This window comes from Lissotriton vulgaris, chromosome 8, assembly GCF_964263255.1.
Source record: "Lissotriton vulgaris chromosome 8, aLisVul1.2, whole genome shotgun sequence".
Classification (NCBI taxonomy): Eukaryota; Metazoa; Chordata; class Amphibia; order Caudata; family Salamandridae; genus Lissotriton; species Lissotriton vulgaris.
This window is the reverse complement of record NC_141696.1, coordinates 189,497,141-189,522,040: the sequence shown is the minus strand read 5'-3', so window position 1 is coordinate 189,522,040 and position 24,900 is coordinate 189,497,141. Positions and strand designations below refer to the sequence as shown.

General features: G+C 43.1%; 1 protein-coding gene across 1 annotated transcript in view; it reads left to right on the top strand.

Annotated features, from left to right (window-relative positions):
• The window catches only part of LOC147696851 (disks large homolog 2-like), a 734,055-nt gene that overhangs the window by 641,280 nt on the left and 67,875 nt on the right, over positions 1 to 24,900 (top strand). Inside the window, exon 9 of the mRNA XM_086933917.1 lies at positions 20,744 to 20,853. Coding sequence (XP_086790043.1) covers positions 20,744 to 20,853 — 110 coding nt within the window. The remainder of the gene's footprint in view (positions 1 to 20,743; positions 20,854 to 24,900) is intronic.

The window sequence follows — 24,900 nt, the reverse complement described above, 5'->3', positions numbered from 1 at the left end:
CTGGTAGGCACAACTCATAAAACCATGCTTGTTGCGATGGTCTTCTTAGGGAGTACTTTGTTTGGTTCACCTACCTGCATAGGAACTGCAGCAGACCGCTCGCGTCGCGTTCTCCCGGGTTGTGGAGATGCGATCAGCGCGGTGCTGCCGCTAGATGCTAGATGCGGGAGGGCTCGTCCCAGGCAGCCAATCAAAGGCTTCCCTGTGTGTATGCCGTGGCGGGGCGCAGGGGACTGTCTTAAAAGAGTGTTTCCAAATTATCATCAATGAGACGTTCCGGGGGAAGGGAGCCCGTGGATTGGTGAATTTGATGTATTCACTCATGTTGCTATTGTATCTCATGTGAGGTGCACAGTACTATTTACATGCGTTCCTAAAATGGGGGCCGTATTTCTTAGCATTCGAATCTCCGTGCCAGGTACAACGTTACAGTGGATATTCTATAATGTAAATTATGCACATGGCAGAAAAATACCACACATTGACAGTATCGTACAATTGTGTCCATACATACGTACATATTCGGAGGGCTCAAAGTGCTCATATAGATACAGGTTTGACAATAATGTCTCCCATGTCCATTATGTAAAACATGTCACTCCTTCTCATGAGGTCTAGTGATTATATCAACCATGTCAAGTTTGCATCTGTCAAATCAGCATATTATAACCATATTGCTGCCCTGCATCTGGGCTGGAAAATTGGCCAAGTCAACTCATCTTATGGCAATAAATTCACCCATGTCAAATCAGCATTATGTAGACGTATAGATGTATATCATTTAAAATGAAAAAGTTTTTACAAATCATTATTCATCTTATGGCATCATGGAATATATCACTTTGTAATAATTTCTGAACATTTTTTAACATGTTTGTAGTCATAACGATCATATTGTCAGCCTGTCTTGTATTTATAATGTTAGCCCATGAACCTACACCTGACAGCGCAGTGGTGCTTGTTACAGAATGTACGCCGTTACCTCTAGGGATGGTAGCTAGCAGGGTATGTCAATGTTGTATATTGTCTATCAGGGTGAAGAATGGTATCTTTCAGCTAAGACGTATTGCTCATATTTAGTATCTTTCTAGGTGGGGGATATACAGTGATTACTCGGGATCAAGTCCTGCCATCTGAGCAAAGTTTGCATCAAGTTCGTTTAGACCTCTATTTATGGTGTTAAACTTTTGCATCCATTTGCATTCTCTGATGTTCAAGATGGAATTAAGATTGCCCCCTCGAGGTCCCAAAGTGATCTTTTCCAATACAACCCACTTCATGGATTCCGGTGTATGGGTCTTTTCCATATAATGTTCCACCATGGGTGCCCCTGTAGTCTGGCATCGAATTCTACTACAGTGTTGGAAAATTCTGTTCTTGATCTTCTGTTTAGTTTGCCCTATGTACATAAGGTCACATGGGCAGATGATTGCATATATAACTCCACTTGAGTTACAATTTGTAAAAGATTTGAGATCTACAGTTGAATTGTTGTTGGTAACTTGTTTAGTCTCCCAGCACGTCGGACAGGCTTTACATGTCATGCAGCGAAAGTGGCCTACCACTTCCGGAAGATTCCAGAGTCTTTGTATAGTTGGTGGCTGTGGTGTGTCCAACAAGGAACGAACAACGTGGTCTCTTATGTTTTTCGCCTTTTTGAAGGCATGCATTGGTGGTTCTGGACTTTCAACAATATCAGCTACCAAATCCCAGTGTTTGTTTATTATTCTCTTTATTTTGTTGCTTTTGTTGCAGTACGTTGTGACACATATCATCCGTTCCTTGGTAACTGACGTTCCTTTGGTGTCAGTAAAGTGGTTCTGTCTTGAAACAAGGCTCTTTTCCTAGATCTGTTCACCAATCTTCTAGGGTATCCTCTTTCGATCAGGCGGAGAATTAGGTCATCTGACTCTCTGAAGTAGTCCTCCTTGCGAGAACAATTTCTCCTAATGCGGAGAAATTGCCCGAAGGGTAGATTGTCCCTTAATCCTCTGGTGTGATGACTTGTATATCTCAACAAGGTGTTCCTTTCTGCTGGTTTTCGATACAAAGTTGTGTACAGTTTCCCTTCATTTTCTTTGATGGTAATGTCAAGGAAATCAATTGAGTCTCTGTTTTTATGTATAGTGAATTTAATGTCATCTGACTGGTTGTTGAGCCATTCAAAGAAAAGGTCCAGATCTGCCTCGTCGCCAGTCCAGATCATGAAGACGTCATCTATGTATCTATACCAGACCGAGATCTTTGTCTGGTATGGGTTATGTTGTGACAGGATACATCGTTGTTCGTACTCAGACATAAACAAAATGGCCAAATCAGGGGCGAAGGCCGCGCCCATGGCTACTCCTTTACTCTGAATGTAAAACTTGTTTTGGAAAGAGAAAAAGTTCCTCGTCATAGCGATTTCCAACAAATCGATAATGAACTCGGTGGGGACTCCAGCGGGTTGTTCCCTGGTTTGTAAAGCTCTTCTCATGGCCGCCAAGGCGGGACTCTGCGGGATGCTGGTATAAAGAGAGACGATGTCCATTGTGACCAGGAGCTGACTCTCTTTATTGAAGGTTGTTTGGTCAACCAGGTTAATCATTTGCATGGTATCCCTCACGTATGTAGGTGTAGTTACCGCTACTGGTTTAAGGAACCCATCCACATATTTACATAGTGGCTCGAGGAGAAATCCACAGCCGGAAATGATCGGATGGCCTGGTGGCTTAGCAGGGTTTTTATGTACCTTAGGCAGTACGTATATCGTTGGAATTCTAGGTTGGTCAACATTTAGATACTCAAATTCCTTTTTCGTGAGGAAGCCCATTTCAAGAGCTTTTTTGGTGAGATTTATGATCTCCTTTCTAATCTCCTTTGTGGGGTCCAGTGGTATAAGTCTGTAACTGATTCCATCTGTTAATTGTGATAGAATCTCAGCCTTGTAGTCTTCTACATCCAGCATCACAATGGAACCCCCTTTATCGGCCAGTTTGATCACGACCGCTTTATTGTCTTTTAGTGAGTCCAGCGCTTTCCTTACTCCGGATGTGATGTTCTGCTTCACATATGATCTTTTTGCACATGTCTTGAGGACATCTCGCATCACCACACTCTCGTAGGTTAGAATCCTGTGAGATACAGATGCCATACTTGGCATGAATGTTGAAGGAGGTCGGAAGTTGGTAAATGCTGTCATTGTCGTCATTGCTCGGTTCCTGAAGAAATTTTTTAATCGTAACTTGCGAAAGAATCGAGTTAGTTCAGCTTGGATGTTGAACCGATTGACATACGACGTGGGTACAAAGGATAGTCCCTTTGAGAGCACACTTGCTTCATCCTTTGTGAGTGTGTGACTTGACAGATTAGTTATGGGACTTGTTCTAATTGCACTTGCTCCAGTGTTCAAACGGGGCCCTCCCGTTACCATCTGTATGTCTTCCTCCTGGTGCTCCTCTCGCCGTGGTCCTCTGGTTGAAAGCGTACTTGCTTCGTATTCTGACCCTGTTGTCTTCCTCCGTCCCAGGTTTGTTGATTCTGGCCCCGGTTGGGGCGATTGCTCCAGGAACCTCCTCTGCCTCTCCCTCGTGGTGGCCTCCATTGGGTTTCTCCTAAAAAAGGCGATTGCTGTCCACTCATATGTCCCTGCGGTGGCTGGTACCATTGGTCTTGTGCTTGGTAGCTTGCTCCTGGTTGTTCGTTTTCACTTTCCCCACTATATGAGGAATCAGAGAAATTTGTGAATCTGTGTTGGCCCCTGTATCCTCCTCTTCCTCTATAGAAGCGGCCCTGTGTGTCCTGCCTATAGTAGTCCGCTTGAAGGTATGGATACGTCTTCTTTTTGTCGTAATATTGGATGTCTTTGGATAGTTTATCCAATTTCTTCTTCTGTGTCTCTAAGTCGAAGTCTTTCAAGGTTTTCTTCAATCTTTCTAGGGTCTCTTTAGCATCCGTAAATGCCGAATGGGCGGATATCTCCGCTTTCAAGTCGTCAATCTCTTTGGTCAGTTGTTCAACTTGTTCCTTCGCTGTCTCTACTCCCAGCACCATCCAGTGCCGGGAGCAGTTATTTGCCACCAAGCTGAAGCCTTCTTTAAACTTCGGACTATCCACAAAGATAGCTGGCTCGTTTCGGACTTGGAGGCCTGTCGGGATAATGTTGGCTCTCAGGTATCCAGTCAGTAAGTGGCCATGGAGTTTGGTTCTTACTAGTTTCTTCTCCAGATGTTCTAGTTTGTTCATTTTCTCATTCAGAGAATAGTCTATGTTTGCACTGTTAGATGAGAGGAAGGCATTCCCTGTGTCTCCCCCAATTAAGCCCTTTATATAATCTTCCGTGTAGGAGAGGGTCTCTAATTCCATGTTTTTATGGCCCTCCCTGTGTACAAAAAACACTCGATCAGTGAGTCTAATTATTTCTGTGAGAAAACCCTCGCAAGAAAGCTCTTGCTCTAAGAGTAGGAGTTCAAAAAAGGGGTAAGCCCTCAGAACTCATGGACCTGGGTCACTATGAAGGTACAGAAAAAGGGGTGGTCTGAGTTCAAAAGAAGTATTTATACATTTCTTTTGTATTAATGTGTATTATAAAGGCACCACATTTTATAGTATATCATCAAAAACGCTTAACGTAATCAGAATAGGGTATGTAGTAGTAGGAAATAAATTGTATTTATTCCACATACAAATTAATTCATTGTACTTCTGAACTGCATACATTTACTTCAAAATCAAATATATTTCATCAGTATAATTATAAAAGCATTGCATTATAGGTGCTCTCAGTGCAAAGAGAAAAGGGAGTGAAAGGTTTGTGAGGGACAAGGTAAAGGTGGTGTGACAATGTTACATCACATTCAAATTATAACGCCTTTACAATTAAGGTAATATCAACGTTCTCATAGTACATCACAAATAGGTAAGGTAAGGTAACTCAGAGGCAGTGTGTGAAGTATTTATGCAGCACCAATACAGTAATAAGGTGAAAACACAACATAAGAAAAATCCCAAAGCAATTTAGAAAAATAGAATACATTTTTAATAATTAAAATGATATGAGAATGACAATAGTAGAACCAGAGATATCCAGGTTTAAAGTTTTCAGCAAAAATAGCTCCTATAAGCACAAAGTACCACTCGCACACACTAGTCATGCTGGAAGGGGGAAAGTTACTAGTCCAGGTCAACCACGGTAAAGTGTGGGTCGATACATGGACAGGTTACTACCGCCGAAGAGTTATCTTCCCAAGTCAGTCGCAAAGAGTTTAATTCACGTTGGAGAAGGCCACAAGGAGCAGTTTGAGCATCACAGATGGTCATCGCTATAGCACAAAGAGCCGGGTGGGTGTCATGAATGGTCCTCACTTTAGCATGAAGAGCCGGTCTCAGACGGGCATCACTATAGCTTTGTCTTGGCAGTCATCCCAGGTTGTCGTTGCTGTAGCACCAAGTGCAACTGTTGCATTTTGGTAATCACTGGTGGCATGAAGAGCAGGCCTCACTGGAGCTTCACATTAATTGGTGTCGCGGGAGGCAGGGTCTTGGCGCAAGCGGGCCTGTTTACGATAGCGAAGAGCCCAAACTTCATGATTTTCACCTTTTCTTTAGAAGGATGCTTTCACTGATGCCAGCTAAGGGTCCAGGACGTGAGAGGGACCACCTGGGGATCAAGACTCACTCCCGCTGAGTCCATCAGAAGGGCTCAGGGAGGTCCATTTGTGGGTTTGGGCTAGTGCGGTTGCTGCAGGTTCAGCTGGGTAGTTGCAGAGAGGCCTCTGAAGGCTGTTGTATACTTGTAGCTCAAACAGGAAAGAGCCGACTGACCCTTGGAGTTACTCTGTGTAGCCTGGGATGAAGGCACGAAGGTCCAGGCTTCCTTCCTGCAAAGCAGTCCTTGGCAGCAGGGCAATCCTTCTCCTGAATCTTCCACATGTTTAGGAGTGCTCTGAAGAGTGACTCTGCAGCTCTATTATTTATACCTGGTGCCAACCTTTGTGTGGGAGACTGGAAAGTTTCTCCCCTTCTCCTGGTCAAGGGTCCAAACTGTCTGGGGGTGACAAAATGCAGGGCATGCCTGGTGTCAGGTTCCTTTGTGTGTGCTGGGCACAGCTCCTCCTCAGCCATCCTTTGAGGATGGCCCATCCTGTCCACACCAAAGTCATCTTTGTGTTCCTTTGTGTTACCCAACGGCAGAGCCATTCACAGTCTTGTGACCCAGGACACTAGCAGAAAGCACAATTGGTTGGGACAAGTAAAATGCCAACTTTCTAAAAGTAGCATTTTCCCAATTGTAACTTAAAATCTGACTTCACTAGTAAAGAGGATTTTAAATTACAATTTATTTGAGTGGGAACATTATTTTTACATCTGCTAGCCAATCTAAAGTTAGCGCTAATTAAATGTACCAAGGTAACCCAGTGTAAGTCAATAATAGAGATCTTCCTTACAACAGTGAAAACTATGGGTTTTTCACTGCCAGGACACATAAAACCTAAGTACACATGTCCTACTTCTTTTTAATACAATGCACCTGGCCCAGGCCTTTAGGGCCTACCTTCGGGTGATCTATAAGCATTAAAAAGACATGGCAGTTAAAAACTGCATTACAGGCTGCAATGACAGGCCTGGGTCATGTTTTAAAAACTGTTTTAGGAAAAGGCACAATGGGTTCTGCTGCCCACTAGTAGCATTTTATTTACAAGCCTGTGTACACGTAGTACCATATTGTAAGGACTTACAAGTAAATAAAATGTGTTAATTAGGTGGAAGCTAATGTTACCATATTTTAGAGACAAAGCAGAGGCACTTGGTAGCCATAGTAAAGTGCACAGTCCTAAAAGCCAACAGAAATTGGTTCAGGTACAGAAGGCAAAAGATTAGGGGTTACCATGCAAAGAGGGCCAGTTCCAACACATACTTAAGACTGGTAAAGTCTTAATCTTTAAGTATTTGCGTTCCAGCCATTAGCAGGTGGTTATTCATTGCTTGGAAATTATTATGAGGTGTCACGGTAATGGCCATCAGTAAGGAAATGCAGAAGGAGTGGAAAACTGTATCATCCTGATTTTTACTGCTCTGCGGCATTACCATCACATCAGAGGCAAGGTCATCCCTGCCACTATTTACATCTATAACTTGCCAGATCTCTGTAGTAAGAACCCAGTGAGCAGCCATCCTAGTCTAGAAGAAATACTGCAGTTTTATGAAAAATTTGATCTATGGTGTGTCTATGCTGTGTATCAAACTAAACCTGAACAATGGAAAATTATTGAATTCTGCTTTACATACAGCCTGCTTAGCCCAACCCTCAAAGTTCAGCATCAAAAGAAGACGGATCTGGCAATGTCTGCATAACAAAGGGCCACCAGGGAAGTATGCTACATGCAGATGTCACCTCAAATACATTTCCTCTAGCTCCATCATTACTCACACAGAAAGAAAAAAAATCAATCAGTTTTCTACATGAATGCTCCTATCATTTGCTTTTCGCTTCTTGAAAAAGCCATTACTTAGATTCGGTGTCTGCATTATCTGAAACTCTTGGCAGCTTTCAAAAAGAGAAAATGTGTATATATCTATTTGGTACAATCTGCTCATGGAAATGTATTGAACTCAATTACTGTTTTTTCCTTTCAAATCTATTCATGAAAATTGTTAAAAAATCAAGTGTGGTCAGATCTATTACACACTAATATTCAGTCTCACATTTCAGTAATACGGATGTAGTCTTATTATTAAAACACCTTATTCCACATTAAGTTTTCCTTTTTATAATGTGTCTTCTGTGAGAGATTTTCTAAACTGCTTGAAATTGACAACTGAATCTTCAAGACTCAGAGCCTTTCACTTCAGTTTGTGTAAAAGACCAAGGGGGTCATTTAAAGTTTGGTATTCAAAATATATGTTTCATATGCAGATATTTCCCCCCAGCAAATCCCTCCTGTGTAGAGGAAGCAAAGGTGAAAAATAATCTGCAGCTGCTTATGTGACCCACTAGCTGTCCATCCTCTTTTTAGCATTTCCCACATCCTTTATCCTGCCCCTGTATCTTCACTGCCATATCTATGGCCGTCCACACTCTATTCCCATTCCCCCCCCCCTTACTTGCTCCAAAAGGAGCTATGGAGCTTGCTGTAAAACATCTTAATAAATAAATGAGCAACTGTCACTACATTGGCTCGTTCTTCGACCATGCTCCTCACATACTTTTTTACTCCATCAGACTTGAATTTGCGGGTCTTGTAATTAAGCAAAGCATTCAATGATCCACTTCTTCAATTCTAGAAACACTATCCTAATCTTTATCTCCAGCAATTGATTTCCGATAGAAACCGGTAGTGAAGTATCCACAAGTTAGTACTTGCATTAAATAGGCACTATCTGCTTAACACATACCCCACCCCCGCGTCACTGTTATGGGCCAAAGGTGAGGGTGCATAAGGAAGAGATCATGTGTGCAATAACACTATTAGTATCCCTCCCCATCTCATCTCCTTCCCTAGTAGGTTGCAGTAAATGGCAGATCCCTCCAAACCTGTAAAATGGTTAAGTTGTTTATGATCTGCAAACAAGCCAGAGAGATCCCGGACTTACTCGACTCTGTCTCCCCCGACATTGCCTTCCTCACAGGAACCTGGACGAATCTCAGCTCAGCCATCACCATCCCCGATGGCTACAAGATAATTTGCAAGGACCGCACCAACAATGAACTCACAGTTGCCAGGGTCATCTTACACAATGGGATGAAGGCCATTGCTACCTGGATGAGAGACCGCTGTCTCAAGCTCAACTCAGAAAAATATGGAGTTCTCATCCTGACACACACCCCCTCCGCTTGGGATGCTTGCTGGTGGCCCGTTGCACTAGGAACAACCCTCACACCCATGGACCACACATGAAACCTCAGCATCATACTGGACTCCTCGCTCACCATGAACTGCCAGATCAACACTGTCTCTTCATCCTGCTTTCACAAGCTTAATCTCCTTCGAAAGATTTCAGGTTGATCCCCACCATGTCCAGTAAGACAGTCACCCACGCGCTCATCAGCAGCAGACTAGACTACTGCAACGCACTCTATGCCAGCATCACCCAGAAACTCCTCAAGTAACTGCTGAACATTCAAAACACTGCAGCCATACTCATCTTCAACATCCACCGCAGCAGCCACATCTCTGAACAGCTGAGAGAACTCCACTAGCTCACAGTCAACAAAAGGGTCACCTTCAAGTTCCTCACACACGGCTACAAAGGCCTCCACGACCCGTGACCTGCATACTTCAACCACCGCCTCTCATTCCACGCACCCACTAGACACCTCCGCTCTACCCAACAGGCACTCAGATCTGTAAGACAAGGGGCCAGAGGAAGGCCCTTCTCCTATTTCACCGCCAATGCCTGGAAAATCCTGCCTCTCCATCTCATACAATCACTGTCTTTGCCCCAATTCAGGAAAGACCTTAAGACCTGGTTCTCCGACTGAACCACATTGCCTAGATTTATCAACAGCCCCCCTCAGCGCCTTGAGTATCTTACGGGTGAGTAGCAGCGCTTTGCAAGAAATTGATTGATTGATCATAGATATTTAGGGTGCACTATAATGTTGTAGAGAGTTCTTGGATCTGCTCAATTCTCCTCCACCTCTGCTTTGTCTCAGTAGGATTTGCACAATTTCTCCAATTCTAAGTGTGAGGAAACCATTTTGTTATATGGAGTGGCTGTTAGACCTCACTGTGTATTAAAATCACAAACTGTACTGGGTCCAGTTAGATTTATTTGGAAACCATAGCTCAATCCTGGCTAAATGCGGCTCTGTGCAGTGAGGCTGTATCAGAGGTACACGTGTAAAGTATTAAGGAGTAACAAAGCAGTTTAATAAGAAAGAAACAAGAATCAATAAATATATTACACCAATTTATAAAAATAGGTTGTATTTTTATCTTTAAATAGACACCACAACAGAAATTCACCTGAGAGTTCCTGAGATATGAATTTTCAAAGAAAAATGCCTCAGCCTGGGTGCATGCAAATGATCATGCCACACATACAGCTTTGTATTACACATCTTTATTTCTCAGTGCGGAACCGTGAACTGAACATCATGAATTCCATCACCCACACGTCACTGTTCTATGGAGTCCGTCAGGAACCAAATGGGTCCCATCATCTCTAGCTCACAAGACACTACATCTCTCAAATTGTTAAATAAAGTGCCAATAATACATATACACATTACAGCTCTTCAATAATTTGTTTTGATGCTATAATCAATCAACTAGATTTGTTCATGTGATGATGCAGAGATACCAGAGTAGTGTCCATGACTGACATTGGTGACAGAGATATTGGTGCAGTCATTGGGCTGTCTGGATCTTCAGGTGGACAAGTCTCACACCTGACATCTGGAGTTGGTGAAGATCGAGGCACGTGCTGGAAATGCGAAGAATCTTGCATAATGGACTTTTCAGGACGTGAGCAGTCACCATGTGTCCTTTTTTAGTTACAACTCTCAGTGGGTCATCATTATTAAAAGGAGCATCAGAGTTACATTTCCTTCGATCTCCTCTGTTGAATACAGTTCTTCGAGCGTAGTAGTGTCTCTCTGCATACGTTTTCATTCAGCGATTGTGAGACTAATCATTGGTTCAAAGACAATCAATGTCGGTGGATCTTTTAGTGGTCCATTGTCGCAGTTTGGTTCGTATGGCTCTCCCAGACATTAAGGTGGCAGGACTGTCACCCGTATTAGAATGGGGAGTTGACCTGTATGCACGAAGTGTAGACTGAAGTACTAATTTGAGTTCAAGCTTTTCCAATGCAGCACGCTGAACAGTCTTCTTGAGGGTACGCATAAATCTCTCAACCACACCATTCGCCTGTGGTCAGAGAAGTGCGTTTTTCTGATGCTTGACATTGAAATGAGTGAGAAAGTCTTTACATTTTTGACAACTGAAAGGCAGCCATTGTCAGATTTCAAAATTGAAGGAACGGCCCATGTTGCAAAAATACTTTCTACCCTCTCAATGACTCTGTCATGAGTAGTTGACAACAGATCTTCCACGAAGAGAAAATAGGAATATTCATCAACAATTACTGGTAGATGATGGGGTCCAAAGAAATGAATCGCAATTTTCTCCTATGCATGTTTTGGGAGCTCAGACATGTTCAAGAGATGTGGGGCTGTCTTAGATGAAAGACAGTTGCACAAATGGCATGACCTTCACTCTTTTTCAACTCTTTCGTCAAGACGAGGGAACCACACTCATTTTTGTAAAGCTAATTTTCATAGCAATTACTACACAATGTCCCTCATTGGCTAGTTCAGTTCAGACTGTCTGGTATGACAATTCTCGACCCTTGTAAAATAATGTCTTCTGGGGTAACTGAAAGCTTTTCTTGCACATTTTTGAATTTCTGGTATTCAAAGTCATTATGAAGAGGTCTAGTATGCTTTTACCTTGATTGATATGTATTAGACCTGGCATCCTTGGTGTGGTTTCCCCTGTCTTTTTGCCTCTGCCTCATGTATTTTTGGCGCTGTGCTGGATTTCGTTTTGCTGGTTTAGATGCTTTGGGCACTTTGCCACTGCTGATCAGTGTCAAAGTGCAAGTGCTCCCTGTCAAGGCTGGTGATACAAATGCTACTAGTGGCCCTGCAGCACTGATTGTGCCACCAACATGAGTAGCCCTATAATGGTGTCTCATGCCTGCCACCGCAGTGCCTGTGTGCAGTCTGTGAACTGCCATGTCCTCCTGGTCAGTGTCCCCACTGACCAGGCCTAACCCTTCCCTTCCCTTTCTGTGCACATTGGTCACACTATGGAAGGCCCAAGGTACCCCCTTGGGCAGGGTGCAGTGTATGTGAAAGGTAGAGCATGCACTAGTGCAGGTGACATGCTCTGGTAGTGAATGACAGCCATTTTCGTGTTTTACTATTGTAAGGCTACCTTGCCCATAGGCTATCATGGGGGATGCTGGCTACAGTGGCTACCAGCATATCTTCCCATAGGAGCAAGGTAGGACATAAAAGTCTGGTATCCCTTAACTCAGAATTTAATAACACATCTTTTAGGAAAGGTGTTTTTTACATCCTGTGTTTGAGAACAGCACTTTTAGAAAGTTGCTGTTCTCTTGTCTTACCCTTCTGTGTGCCTTGGCCTGTTTGTGAATTGACAGTCTGGTTTGAGAGTGACAGGGGCTGGGGAGCTCCCAGGAGGCTGACTGGGTCAGCCCTAGGCTGCATGACTGCATCTGCATCTGCATCTTGAGTGGTGGGAGGGGATAGCACCTGGGCCTGAATAGGGCTGTCCCTGCCTCCCAGAACTGGTTCAGACCGAGCTCAGGGCCCTCCTGCACAAAGGGAACAAAGACTTTTAGGGGTATAAGTACAGGATCCCTGACTACAGAAATTTGGATCATCCTGGAATCAAGAAGTAACCTCTGCCAAGGAGAAAGCTGGAAGACTGAAGAAGGAAGACTGTCCTGATTTTGCTTTGCTGGACTGACCTGCAGTTTGCAGGACGCAACAGTCCGGTGCGGGAAGATTACCATTGCTGCGAGTATCATTGCAGAGCGTGTCATCACTGGATGAGATCGTCGCACCGCTTACTTGTGGAACGCATCACGTTGCTGCGAGAATCGTCGCAGAGCCATTGCATCAAGGGGCTACGAGAGGAGAAGATCGCCGCTGAGCCACGCATTGTCGTCGCACTGAGATCGTGGCCCCCCCCGGAGATCGTCGTATCGTACCTTTTGCGAGCCGCTTCCACCGAAACCTGTGCAACATAATCCACGCAAGGTATCGCATCCCTCCCCATACAGACCGGAGTCACCACAACATGCCCGCTACATCGAGCGGGGGTGTTGCATCGCTCCCCCAGGGTCTCAGGAGTGACGCATCGCTTGCTTTTCAATGCTACAGCTTTCACTTGGAACTTTTGTAGCAAAAGGTACTGTTGGCTAAAACGTGACACAACTGTGGATTATTTTAACACAACTTTAAGAACTCTTTTGAAACCATATTCTTGAACTGTGTATGCTGGATTTTTTTCGTTTTGGTCTTGTGTAGTTTACATTATTATACCTTTATTTTTCTAAACTGTTGTGGAGTCAGTTTGTGGTGTTTTCACTGTGTTACTGTGAGCGTTGGTACAAATACTTTACACATTGCCTTTGATAAGCCTGACTGCTCGTGCCAAGCTACCAAGTGGGTGAGCAGGGGTTATCTAAAGAGGGAATACTCCTTACCCTGACTAGAAGCAAGAGTCCCTATTTGGACAGTGGTACCTACCTCTGCAAACTAGAGACCCCCAGATCTAACAATGTGTAACAATGTTTTTGAGTATTAGCAAATCCCTGTCAGTATTCGTGGAAGCAAGGATTTGTTCGACTGATATGGCAGTAGGGGTACTGGACTTCACAAGTTAACATAGGCATCAGCCGCTTTTGAAGTAGTGCCATGACACTGTATTGGTACATGTGAGAAGTAGTCAGCAGTGTTTTGATCTTTTCCTGGATGATGCACTATTATGTAATCATACTCCTTCAATCGCAACCCCCACCTCTCAATGAGAGGAGGCGTCTTGGCTTTAGAATTGCCAAAAATGGTGAGCCGTGCTTGGTGGTAAGTGACAAATGTGAAATGTTCTCCATACAGGAACAAATGAAAATGTTCTCAAGCCCAAACTACAGCTAGGCTTTATTTTTTGGGTTGTGAATAAGCACGTTCTGCCATTGATAAACTTTGGCTAGCAACAAGGTGTCTTGGGGCATTGAGATGTCAAGTGTGCTAGACAAGGATGGCATCCAACCCCACAGGCTTTATTTCAACAACAACCTCTGTCTGCAAGGATCTCAGCATAGTTACATCTTGGGTGGATAGAAGTAGATGACAAGGCCTTTACTATATTTGGATCCAGAGTCATTCCTACATCAGAAAAGATATGTCCAAAGAACTTGAGTTTGGTTCGATGAGACTCACACTTTGCTGCATTTAAAGTGAGACATGCGTCGGCAAGTATATGACACACTTGGGTAAGCGCTTTATCATGTTCCTTTTGTGTGGCTCCAAAAACTAGTATGTCATCACTGTAATTGAAAGCATTTGTGACTGTCTGTATTACGCGACAAATTACATCCTGAAAATGTTCGGCACTTCAAAACTGATCCTTTTATATTGAAACAAACCAACACGAGTTGAAAAGGTAATAATGTACCTGCAATTCTCTTATAGTTTGAGATGTTGATAACCTTTGTTTAAATCATGGAGTGAAAAAGACTTTAGCTGCATTCAGCTGTGTAATATTGTCAGCAATGTGCAGACTTGGATGTCATTTTCTTTCGATCGCCTTGTTTGCTTGGTGCATTACAAAGCAGATGCGCACAGCTCCTCCACAATGGGAGATACACTTGACCTCGGACCATTGGATTGCTCAATGATGTCATGCTTTAATAGGGTATCAAGTTATTTCTCAACAGCCTCTTGTAAATGGAATGCAGTTTGACAATGCCATTGAGCAACAGAATGAATGTCCTCTTTTATGTGAAGTTTTGCTTTCAAGGTCTTAAGTCTCCCTAGTCCATGAAAAAAAGATGAAAACTGAGTCACTATCTCATGATATAATTGTAGTCTACAGAAATCAGGTCCATGTCAGCAACAGTACTGAAACTGAGTAAGCATGTGCTCAATGAAGTGCCTGGCAAAACGTGCATAGGCGCTTGTATTTTCGTATTTTTTTATGCTTCACAGTTGCTATGAACGAACCTTGTACTTTTCCACTGGCATAATGTTCATCGACGTGCCATTGTCTATGATAAAAGGTATGGAGCACCCATTCACTTTCAGGGTGATCTGGGGACAGTGTCTAAATGAATTTCACACTCTCACTTGTCAGTCTAGCTTTGATTGGCATTTTTCCTTGCAAGAAGCTACTTCTACAAGAGCATTCTGGCCAGCAGTCAACATTGACATTGCAGGGGGGTCGTGGCTAGCAGCAGAGGAGAATGGCAGCTTGTTAGCGAGGCTCCCGCACCCTCGCCATTTATCCTTCATTATCCTGAACTAATCACAGATACCTACCCGAAATACCAAAGGTCTGCCAGTCCTGCGGTCCACTGCGACCAATAATTACACCCTGAGGCTCTGAGGTAGCAGGTGGAACAAAGAAGTCAGGCGTTCGAGATCAGTGCGGACAACATGGCGGCAGTGAGACTTACGATGGAACCTCTGAGGTCAGTGTTAACAGTGCCTGCTCCCTGCTTCATCGGGGTCGGCTCTCCGATCCGCGTAGGTCCGTCTATTGACCCGATCGCACCGCGAGACTGTGCTCCCCGTGCCGCAGAAATCGCGAGGGTGCAGCGCTGGAGGAGGGGCACCGCAGTGGCCTAAAATTGAGACCCAGGCTACGGCGGCCTACAGGGCCCAATCCTGCAAACCTATCCCAGGGCCTGTAAACCCGTCTGAGATTGCTGTAAGTGAGGGCCCCCCATAAACCCGTCCCTTGCTGCCGCTGAATGTGATCTGGCGAAGAAGATCTTGAGGGCGGAGATGGCCCCCGGAGTGCGGCGAAGACAGCGTGGTGACACGGTGAAGGCCTATGCTGGAGGTCTAAGAGATGCATAGAGGGCGCTTACTCCCAGCTTCGCCTGGACCCACAAGACCGTTCATAGCCCGACTGGGACACGAGACAGCGCTCCGCACACCATGAAAGGTAGGTGTATGTGGCACTAGGGGCAAGGTGCAACGGCGGCCTGCACTTAAGGCCCCGGCAACAGGGCAGATCTCTCCTGCACCCACACCAGTGTGAACAATCCCTACAGACATGGGCCCCGCCCCCCTCACCACCCCTGCTATAGCTGATTGGGACCTGGTGGGGCCCTGGAGTATTGGGGCAGATTCTGAGGGCAATTGCGACCCCTGGATAGATGGAATTACCTTAAGGAGACCTCACCCCCAGTGGGCCAAGACTTTGGATGAGTAGCAGGGATGGCCGGACAGTGTGCGCTACAAGAGGCCAGTTCCAGGGAAACCATACAGGCCACTGATGAGATTGACATCCACGCTAGGCAGGTGGCGGTCACTACCGGGACTGCTCTAAGACAAATCATCACTCTCCACATGCTGCAACCCAGCCATGGCAACGGGGAAGGGGACCAAAGTAAATGCACATAACGGACTGGCCAAATTTGCCTGGAATAAATTGGGGAAAGAGCGTGAATCATCACAGACGGAGGCGCCAGATGCACAGAATAATCCACAACCGCAGAATGAACTTACACTCCATGGCATCATGGAACCCATGACTGGAGTGCGCACTTCTCTACACTCAGTCAATATTGAGGTGTCCCTCATATGGGCTGACTTTTGCAAAATGGCCGAAAATGTAAAAGACCTTAAAGAAGTAACGACCAGACTACAAACGGACATGTCCCAAATCCAGACACAAGAAGCCAAGCTTCAAAACCAACAAGCTCAGATGGCAAAGCAACTAGATGAGTATGAAGGGAGAGCTCGAAGGAATAACATACGTATACAAGGTGTACCAGAACGGGAATAGGGGCCAGGAGCAGACTGTATATCTGGAAGATTTGATCTTAAAACAGCTACAGCCCAAGAGATTATCCATTGAAAGAGCCCACTGAGTGCCAGGGGGTCACCCAAAACCGGGAGCTCCCCCGCGGTCACTTATTGCCAGTGTTTTAAATTATAGAGACAGTGACACAATCTTCCAAATGCCATGATCCAACCCCCCACTTAAGTTGGACAAAAGCGTAATCACATTCTTCCTAGACTTCACGGCGAAGGTCCAAGCCCAACGGCGTAGCTTTCAGACTGTTAAAAAGGAGCTCTGAGACCGCGAGGTGAAGTACGCCATGCTGTTTCCAGGGAAACCTAGAGTGGGGTCAGAGGGCAAGATGCTGTTCTTACCTCACCGGAGTACGCATGGGACTGGCTTGAGGGATGGCGCAGAGTGGAGGCCAACGCAGAGACCAAAATAGAGGACAATGATCACACAGAGCTAATCATGGGACACAGCTGGGCGACGAATCTACTTTGGCGGAACAACGCGGACAACGCGTAGCTCAGAAGATTTCATCAGTGGTCTTGGACTTCCCTGTGGTGTACACAGATAAGGGATCCATAGGAATGGGTGAGATGTTCTTAAGGTGTTACTTAAATGTGTGACGAATGCAGACTCGATTTCAAGACTGAGATTACCACCACTAATCAGCAGTGGGTTAGGACATATGGACCTCTTAGAGGCTGGACTGGAAGCCTACAAATTTAAAACATAAGAAAATAGATGTGAGCGGGGGTGGGAGGACTGCCAGCCCGCACCTTTCAGTATTTTCGGGAGGGAAAGAGGCACTCTGATTAGTTGGGGAGTGGGTAGTTTTAAATCCACCGGCAGGGGGCAGGGAGGGGGTGGGGTAGGGGTTTGCGGAAGGGAGTTTACTATTTCAAAATTTGTTAAATCTACGAGCCACTGATCACATGCTGTCATATACATGTTCCGTTGCTGGAAACAGTTGCAGGGGGAAGACAAACATGAATCGGGCTGGTGCAAGAGATCATACCTGCATTATACCACAGGGCCACAGCAAACTAGATATACAGGTTAGGAACACTGAAACCAAGGGAAGTTTAGAATGTCTCTACTTGATTGTTCCTACTCCAGATGATGGGGGTAAATTGGAAACATCACTGTCTGTGCTTACTTGGAATGTAAATGGGATGGGGGACAAAATTAAATGAGGAATAGTCCAACAATATCTAAAACGTCAGGCACCCGATGTGGTGTTACTACAGGAGACACATATGGTTGGTAATAAAAGCAAGGCCCTCACAAGGTGGGGTTACAAACTCCTGGTGCATGCAGACTACACCTTGGACTCTCAGGGGACATGCATTCTAGTTAAAAAGAACCTGGCACTTATGGTGAAGCGTATGTGGGCGGACCCGTTTAATGTTATTTCATTGTACCTACTGCCAGCACTGAGCAAGGAGGCACCTGACAGACCTAGGTAAGATATTAACCCCTTCCATGCTCATGATGAGCTCAGCTCGTCATGCAGTACAGTGCTCCTGTGCTCATGACGAGCTCATGACCACACCCGTTTTTATTGCTGTCCAGCACAGCAGAGGAATCTCTCAAGCAGTGATGTGGTTAACAGACCCTCCTGTAGGCACCCTGATCCTGGGAGGAGATAATAACGTGACCAAGAATGACCAAAGAGACAGGCACCCACAAAGGCCGGGGTGGGGGACCAAATGTGTTAATGGAAGAATTCTTCACAGCTATGGGTCTGACCGATGTGTGGCGTACCCAATACACTTACTTTTCTAACGCACACAAAAGCTCATCCCGCATTGACTATTTTCTAACATACACAGCTTCCATTGGCCACTTCCGCCCTACCAAGGGGTATCTCTGATCGCTCCCCAGTGAGAGTTTAACTTACACATTGGGAACAACAAACCAGGGCCACAAGCACTCTAAATCCCTGGCTTTTAAAAATCCCTGTCATTAAAGAGGAATTATACACACAGACCATCAACTACGTTAAAGAAAACGTAAGTTCAGTTGATTCGGCACTAACTATATGGGAAGCCTTTAAAGTGGTCTTGAAGGGACAGGCATTATCTCTCAAGATGGGATATAGCAAGAATAAACGCCAACATCTAGTCCAGATAGAAAGTGAACTCCAGCATGTGGAAGTCGACAACGTTAACACGCCATCGGATGACGCTCTCCACTGCCTCGTACTCAAACAGGAGGAATACAAAAATAGGGCTAGGAAACAAACGATGTCCAAACTCCTCCGCACTCAACATAGAATATACGAACTGGGAGATAGGGGGGGCGGGCAAACCCCTGGCCTGGCTAAAGAAACGTGATCAAGGCGAAAGATGGGTGCCACGACTGACGCTAAATGATAAGACTAATCACACATCACACGAACATAGCAGAAGCCTTCGCAAATCATTTAGTGCAAATATATTCCCCCTCCACTACATATACAGCGGAATACTCCTGCCAGTTCCTATCTGACAGTGACGTACCAACGCACTCTGACCCTGACAAAGACACCCTTGACGAAGACTTGACAGATGAGGGGATCCAAAAGGCCATAATCCATACCCAATCGGTGAAGGCGATGGGACCCAATGGGACTCCCATCGAATTTTTTAAAATGGTCGCCCCTCAGGTAGCCCCCACACCTACGGGCCATGTATAATGAAAGTTACTAGCAGGGGATTCTGCCAGATGATCAAAGCCTGACATCCATAGTTGTGATTTGTAAGCCAGGAAAGTCCGCTGATAATTGCAGTTCCTATTGACCAATTTTGCTAATTAATGTAGAAGCTAAGATTCTAGCCGTCCGACATCACAGTGTGCGGAGGACGGCCAGGGGCCATCCGAAGCGCTCACGCGTCATTGTTTTCAGCACCACAGCGGAATGTCCGCCGCGGCGAAGAGGTTAATACTCTCAATTACAGAATAGTTAATGACAGAGTACTCAGAGTACTCAGAAGAGCTGCCAGTCGCCCAGAGGGTAGAAGACATTACTTGAAGTCTACATTTCCGGATAAAAGAGCTGAAGGGGTGCCTAAAGTGCCCAGAGGCCTCCTAGCCTGCTGAGAGATGAAAGGAGAGGAAATGAGTGTGCCTGGAACTGCAGGATGACAGACTCCCTGGTGAAGCCCAGCATGTTCCTGGTATAAGGAGCACCCACAGAAAGCTTGTTACTAAAGTTCACGCATGAACTGCACGTTAGCAAGATCAGGTATCACTGTATTACCCTTCAATCTGCCACAAGCTCTAAAGACTAGTGCTGCCATGGCCCACTGCCAAAGCAAATAACCCTAATCATCCTGGAAGATGCAATTGCTAAAGACATTACTTCCAGATAAGTGGTCCTGGAGTCTGCAACTGCTGAATCTGAGCACCTGCCTAGTCCACAGTAGTGTGGCCATCACTGCTGAAGATATTTCTCTTTTGCCATGGCCAAAATCTGTAATTGTATGCTTTTTTTATATTAAGTCCTTTGTTGGCTATAATCGTTTTTGCAAAGTTTTAAAAACATGGCTTTTTACAATTTAACTTTGTTTACTGTTTTTCATTCAAGGTGCTCTGTTGTGTCGAACGTCTGGTGTATCAGCACCAAGGCGCCTTTAAGTATGAGTGCACTTTATACGTTTTTTTCATTTATTTCATTTCATAGAGAGTGTAAATATTGCAGTGACGGAATGCTGTCTGCTACTAAAAGGTTTCCAGCACAAGGTTCTTATTCCGGAAATTGGTTATCACGCGGTTATTGAAACATCTCCTAAACAAAATTACCTCAAGGCCTCTTTTTGTATCAGTGAATTAGAAACTTTGATATTGTTCTTTGTATGAACTTGTTGGCATTGAAGACATTGTTCTTAGTTTCTATTAAGTAAGCTCGGAGAAGGGGGCGTTGCAGTATCTTTGTGCCAATAACACAATTACTTGTTTTGTAGGGGAGAGTGATAGCATGACAATGTATTACAAGAAATAAAATCCCCTCTTCAGTATGTTAAAAAGATATTGGAAGTCACTTCGGAGTTTCATTACCTTGTAGGCTTACTTGTTCCTCTGTATGGTCACAGAACTGCTCAGTGACTTTCAGTATCCTTATATTGTATGGCAGAGACAATTTAGCCCATGTATTTTAGTAATATGAATAATTTCTAAAGGTAAAAACATTGATCAGCTAATCATGTCACTGACTGTTTTAACAGGGCAAGCATTGTATACTTGACGTATCCGGAAATGCTATCAAGCGACTACAAGTAGCACAACTTCATCCCATTGCTATCTTCATTAAGCCTAAGTCTGTGGAATCATTGACGTGAGTATAGCCATGAATAGGTGCTTTAAGTATATTTATCTATGTTGGCTTACATTTTAACAGTTGTTTTTAAAAACCTTTATGAAAACGAACTCATTTAAGAAAAAGCACTAACAGTAATACTAAGCTGTGTATTTTTGAGGGAATATATGAACTATGCAATAAAAATGTTCTACTGAAAGTTTTCTGAATGTTGTTAGCTGAATTCCAAAATGAAATTGCATGTTTTATGACAGCATGGACTCCATATACCAAACTTATGCATGAGGTTGCATAAATGCTCCACCTTGATGGACCATATTCACAAACTGCATTTTGTAGTTTATTTAGTAGAACTACAATAATACTACTAAAGTACTTCAAATACTCTTCACAAGCCTACAAGTGTAAATCTTCACCTCCACCTCTCATATCTTTTCCATGGGGAGATGCTCACATGTAATTGTATTACTTAGGGCATGATTCTGATGCGGTTAGGAAGGCATCCTAACGGCATTTGCTCCTTCCAAATCGGATCGGGAACATGTCTTACCGACCAAAGGCCCAATCATGATGTGGTTAGGAACATACGCTAACATTGAAGTCAATGGGAGTCCAACCAAGTTGTATCGGGAAGCATCCGGATGCATCGTACTCCGTCGGTCGGACTCTCCCGATCCAAGTGGGTCGGAAACCATTTCCAAACCGATTCGATCGGGAAGCTTTTCAAGCCGCATCAGAATCAGCCCCTTAGTAGTAAATGTGGGAGGGCCTAGAGAAATGGGTTGAAAAATGGGTCTTGCTTACTAAATATAGGTGGGGTTTAGGGAGGGCTAGGAAGGGATTAAGGGAGAGATAGTGTTTTATGGAGCGACATTTACCCACTGATAAAAGAGTAAGCCCATTGCGATTCACAAACTGCATTTCTAAAGTTACTGCAGCCACAAACACCCAAAACAGTAGTAAATGCACTCCAACTCAGAGCTCGAGTAAGTCCATTGCCACTCATGGCCAACCATTGATAATGTAACACCCTCCCATAGAAAATAGTAGAGGTAGGGGCTTAAAATAAAACCCCATATGAAATAATGTTACATTGAGATAAATTATATTTAAAATATTCATAAATGAAAATACTTATAATGTTACAAATGATCTGAAAACAAAACGGGTACTGTTTTTAAATGTTGTAATATCCTTTTTTAATTTAAAAATGTATGCAAACTTACGTTTCTTAAAATATAATTAAATTACTTTTACCTACATACTTCACTTTTAATAACTATTAATACACAATTAAAATATATGATTTTTTGCATAAGATGGGGTTAAGAATTAAGTGTACTTTGTTCTACATTTAAAATAAATATATAACATTCATTTACGTTAATATTTAACATAAAAATATTTTTACACCCGTGTGGTAAATATAGGTAAAATTCCAAAAGATTATTGAACTTTAAAAAAACTTGTAAACATATTAATATAAATTAATGGTATATATTTTTTTAATTTAGATTGTTATAGAAAATGCTACAGCACTAGAATCTTAATTCTGAATTAAATATTTAATTAATGTAAATATATCCCACCTAAAATATAATGTTTTTATTTGCTTATGTATTAAAATTGACAAAACGGTATGTATAGAAATAATTGAAATTAAGCTATATTTATATTTACATTAAAACAGGTTATCAAAATATTTTATCATTGAAGATTAATTTTTTCAAAAATATATATTTTTTAATATTCATTTCAATGTATATATATTTTTAGAAAGTTGAAATACATTTTTGGGATTTAACATTATCTCCTATGGTTTCTATTGTAAGCCCTGCCTTCATCATTATCTATGGGATGGTGTTGCAATATGAGAAGTTGAACCTGTGTGGTGCCAAATTCACTACTGGTCCTTCTTGGCTGTAACAACTTACGCTTATAAATTTTACCCTCTGTAGAAGGGGATGAAGACAACTTTTTGGTAACTTTACACTTCTAAATGCTGAACAGGCAAAAGTAGTATAGTAACTCAAAAGAGTACATTTTGGTGTGCAAAATAAGGTATCGCCAGCAAAAAACACATAAATTGTTGCAGAATTTGCCACAGCTTTTTGCGACCAAGTTTTTTAGTACATCTGGCTCAATGTTCTAAGATCTTCTGGTTTATCTCAGTTAATGTTTGCTCACCTAAGTGGCTGTCTGCACAGAAAGATGCACTGAGCACTATGTGCAGTAAGGTGTGCCTTCATGCACGAAAACAATCTTGTCTCTAACATATACGCCCTTTCATGATAATTCCAGGGTGCCTTCATTGGCGATAGGCTGCACACAGTGCACCAATGTAAGAATAGAGCAGAAATGCTCCATATGTTCTCTCTCTTTGATGCAATGCAGCACAGCAACTTTGCTTGCTGCCTTGAATTCTGAGAATGTTTAGTAAATGTGCCTGCACGTCTCAAATCAAGTCGTCCTGTATCTTCTGGGAAAGGAACTTTGTATTGTACAAGATGAAAGGGAGTCTATATTGAACTTTTCTGGAAACCAACCCGAGTGCGGCAGAAGAATCATCTCTTTGTTTCTTTCTATTTGGCATGTGATGTTAGTCAACAGAGTGAGACTCATTGCAGTCTAGTTGTTCCTATTAACAAAAATCTACCCAAGAAGGTAAAAAAAAGAAACCTGCAAAAACTGAACTTGACATAAATACCGCAGTTAAGTGGGTTTTTAGTCAATGATAATTTCTCCAGAACAGGCATTGCATAGCTCAAATGAATTCTGCTTTCAAGAAACTGAAAACACATTCTTGGCAATCTTCACGATACCTACTCATAAACTGCATTTTGTAGTACATTTAGTAACTCTACAGTCAAACTGCTAAAGTACCTGAAAATGGTATTCATAAACCTACAATTGTAAATCTGCTTTACTACTTAGGGCCCGATTACTATGTCGGATGGTCCGGAGTCCATTCGACATTGTTTGTGAAGTGTACCAAACGACCTCCTGTCATCAGTTCCAGCCTAGTAAGTAGTATGCGACTTTGGGGCTCGTAGCAGGTCACCCCTTAATCTGGAGGCCTCTAGCTGTGGCCCATGGGTGTACCCATGGGACCCCTCTTTCCAAGCATGCACAGTGTGGCAGGCACCATGGGGTGCCAGCCACAGGGTGCACGGTTTTCTGCAACCACCCCCTTCTTCAATGGGAGCCAGTGTTGTCAGTCGGAACACAGGCTCCCATTGAAGTCAATGGGAGTCCGACCGAACAGTGTTCAGAAGCATCTTAATCAGTCTATCAAACCGACATCATAATGAGGCCCTAAATTGTATTAATTTTTATTTAAGTATAATTAAAATACTTATAATAAAGTCTTTATATAACTTATTATAATTAATAATGTACAATAAAAAATAACTTTCGCTGGGAATTCATTTTTAATTGAAACTTCGGAGAAATATTTTGATATAATTTGATGCAATAAAATTAATTAGCCCTTTCATTCAAAATCAAGTTGATAGTGCTGTAACATTTTTTCTTTTGTTTAACATTTAAACTAAATATAGAACATTAATTTACGTTCATATTTAACATACAAATATTTGTACTTGTTTCATCCAAGTTAAATATACTTTTCGTTATACTTTACAGTAAGAGGAAACTGCAGTCGGGCCGAGATCTCCATATGGTAAAATATTGAGGAAAAGTCAAAAAACGTTGGTGGGGGTTTCCCGCAGCTCTGTTTAGACTCTTAGTTCTAAAATCTCTAAATTCCTTACAAATACATCTTGTTGGCATATCCTTCAACTTAAATATTCCCCTCAATGACAACATACTGTTAACTTTGCATGTGAGACATTCATTTGTCAATATATAATGAAAAATATGCATATCTAAACTTCAGCAGTACAGTGGTGGAGAATCCTTTAACAAATACTAAAATATTTGCACCTCACCTGTTGAAAAAAACAGTACAGCCTTAATCGCTCTTTATGACGCTTATAAAAATCCACCTGTTCTAGAGATTAAAACACTTTTTATCTGTGCTTAATTACTTGTATGCTAGGACAT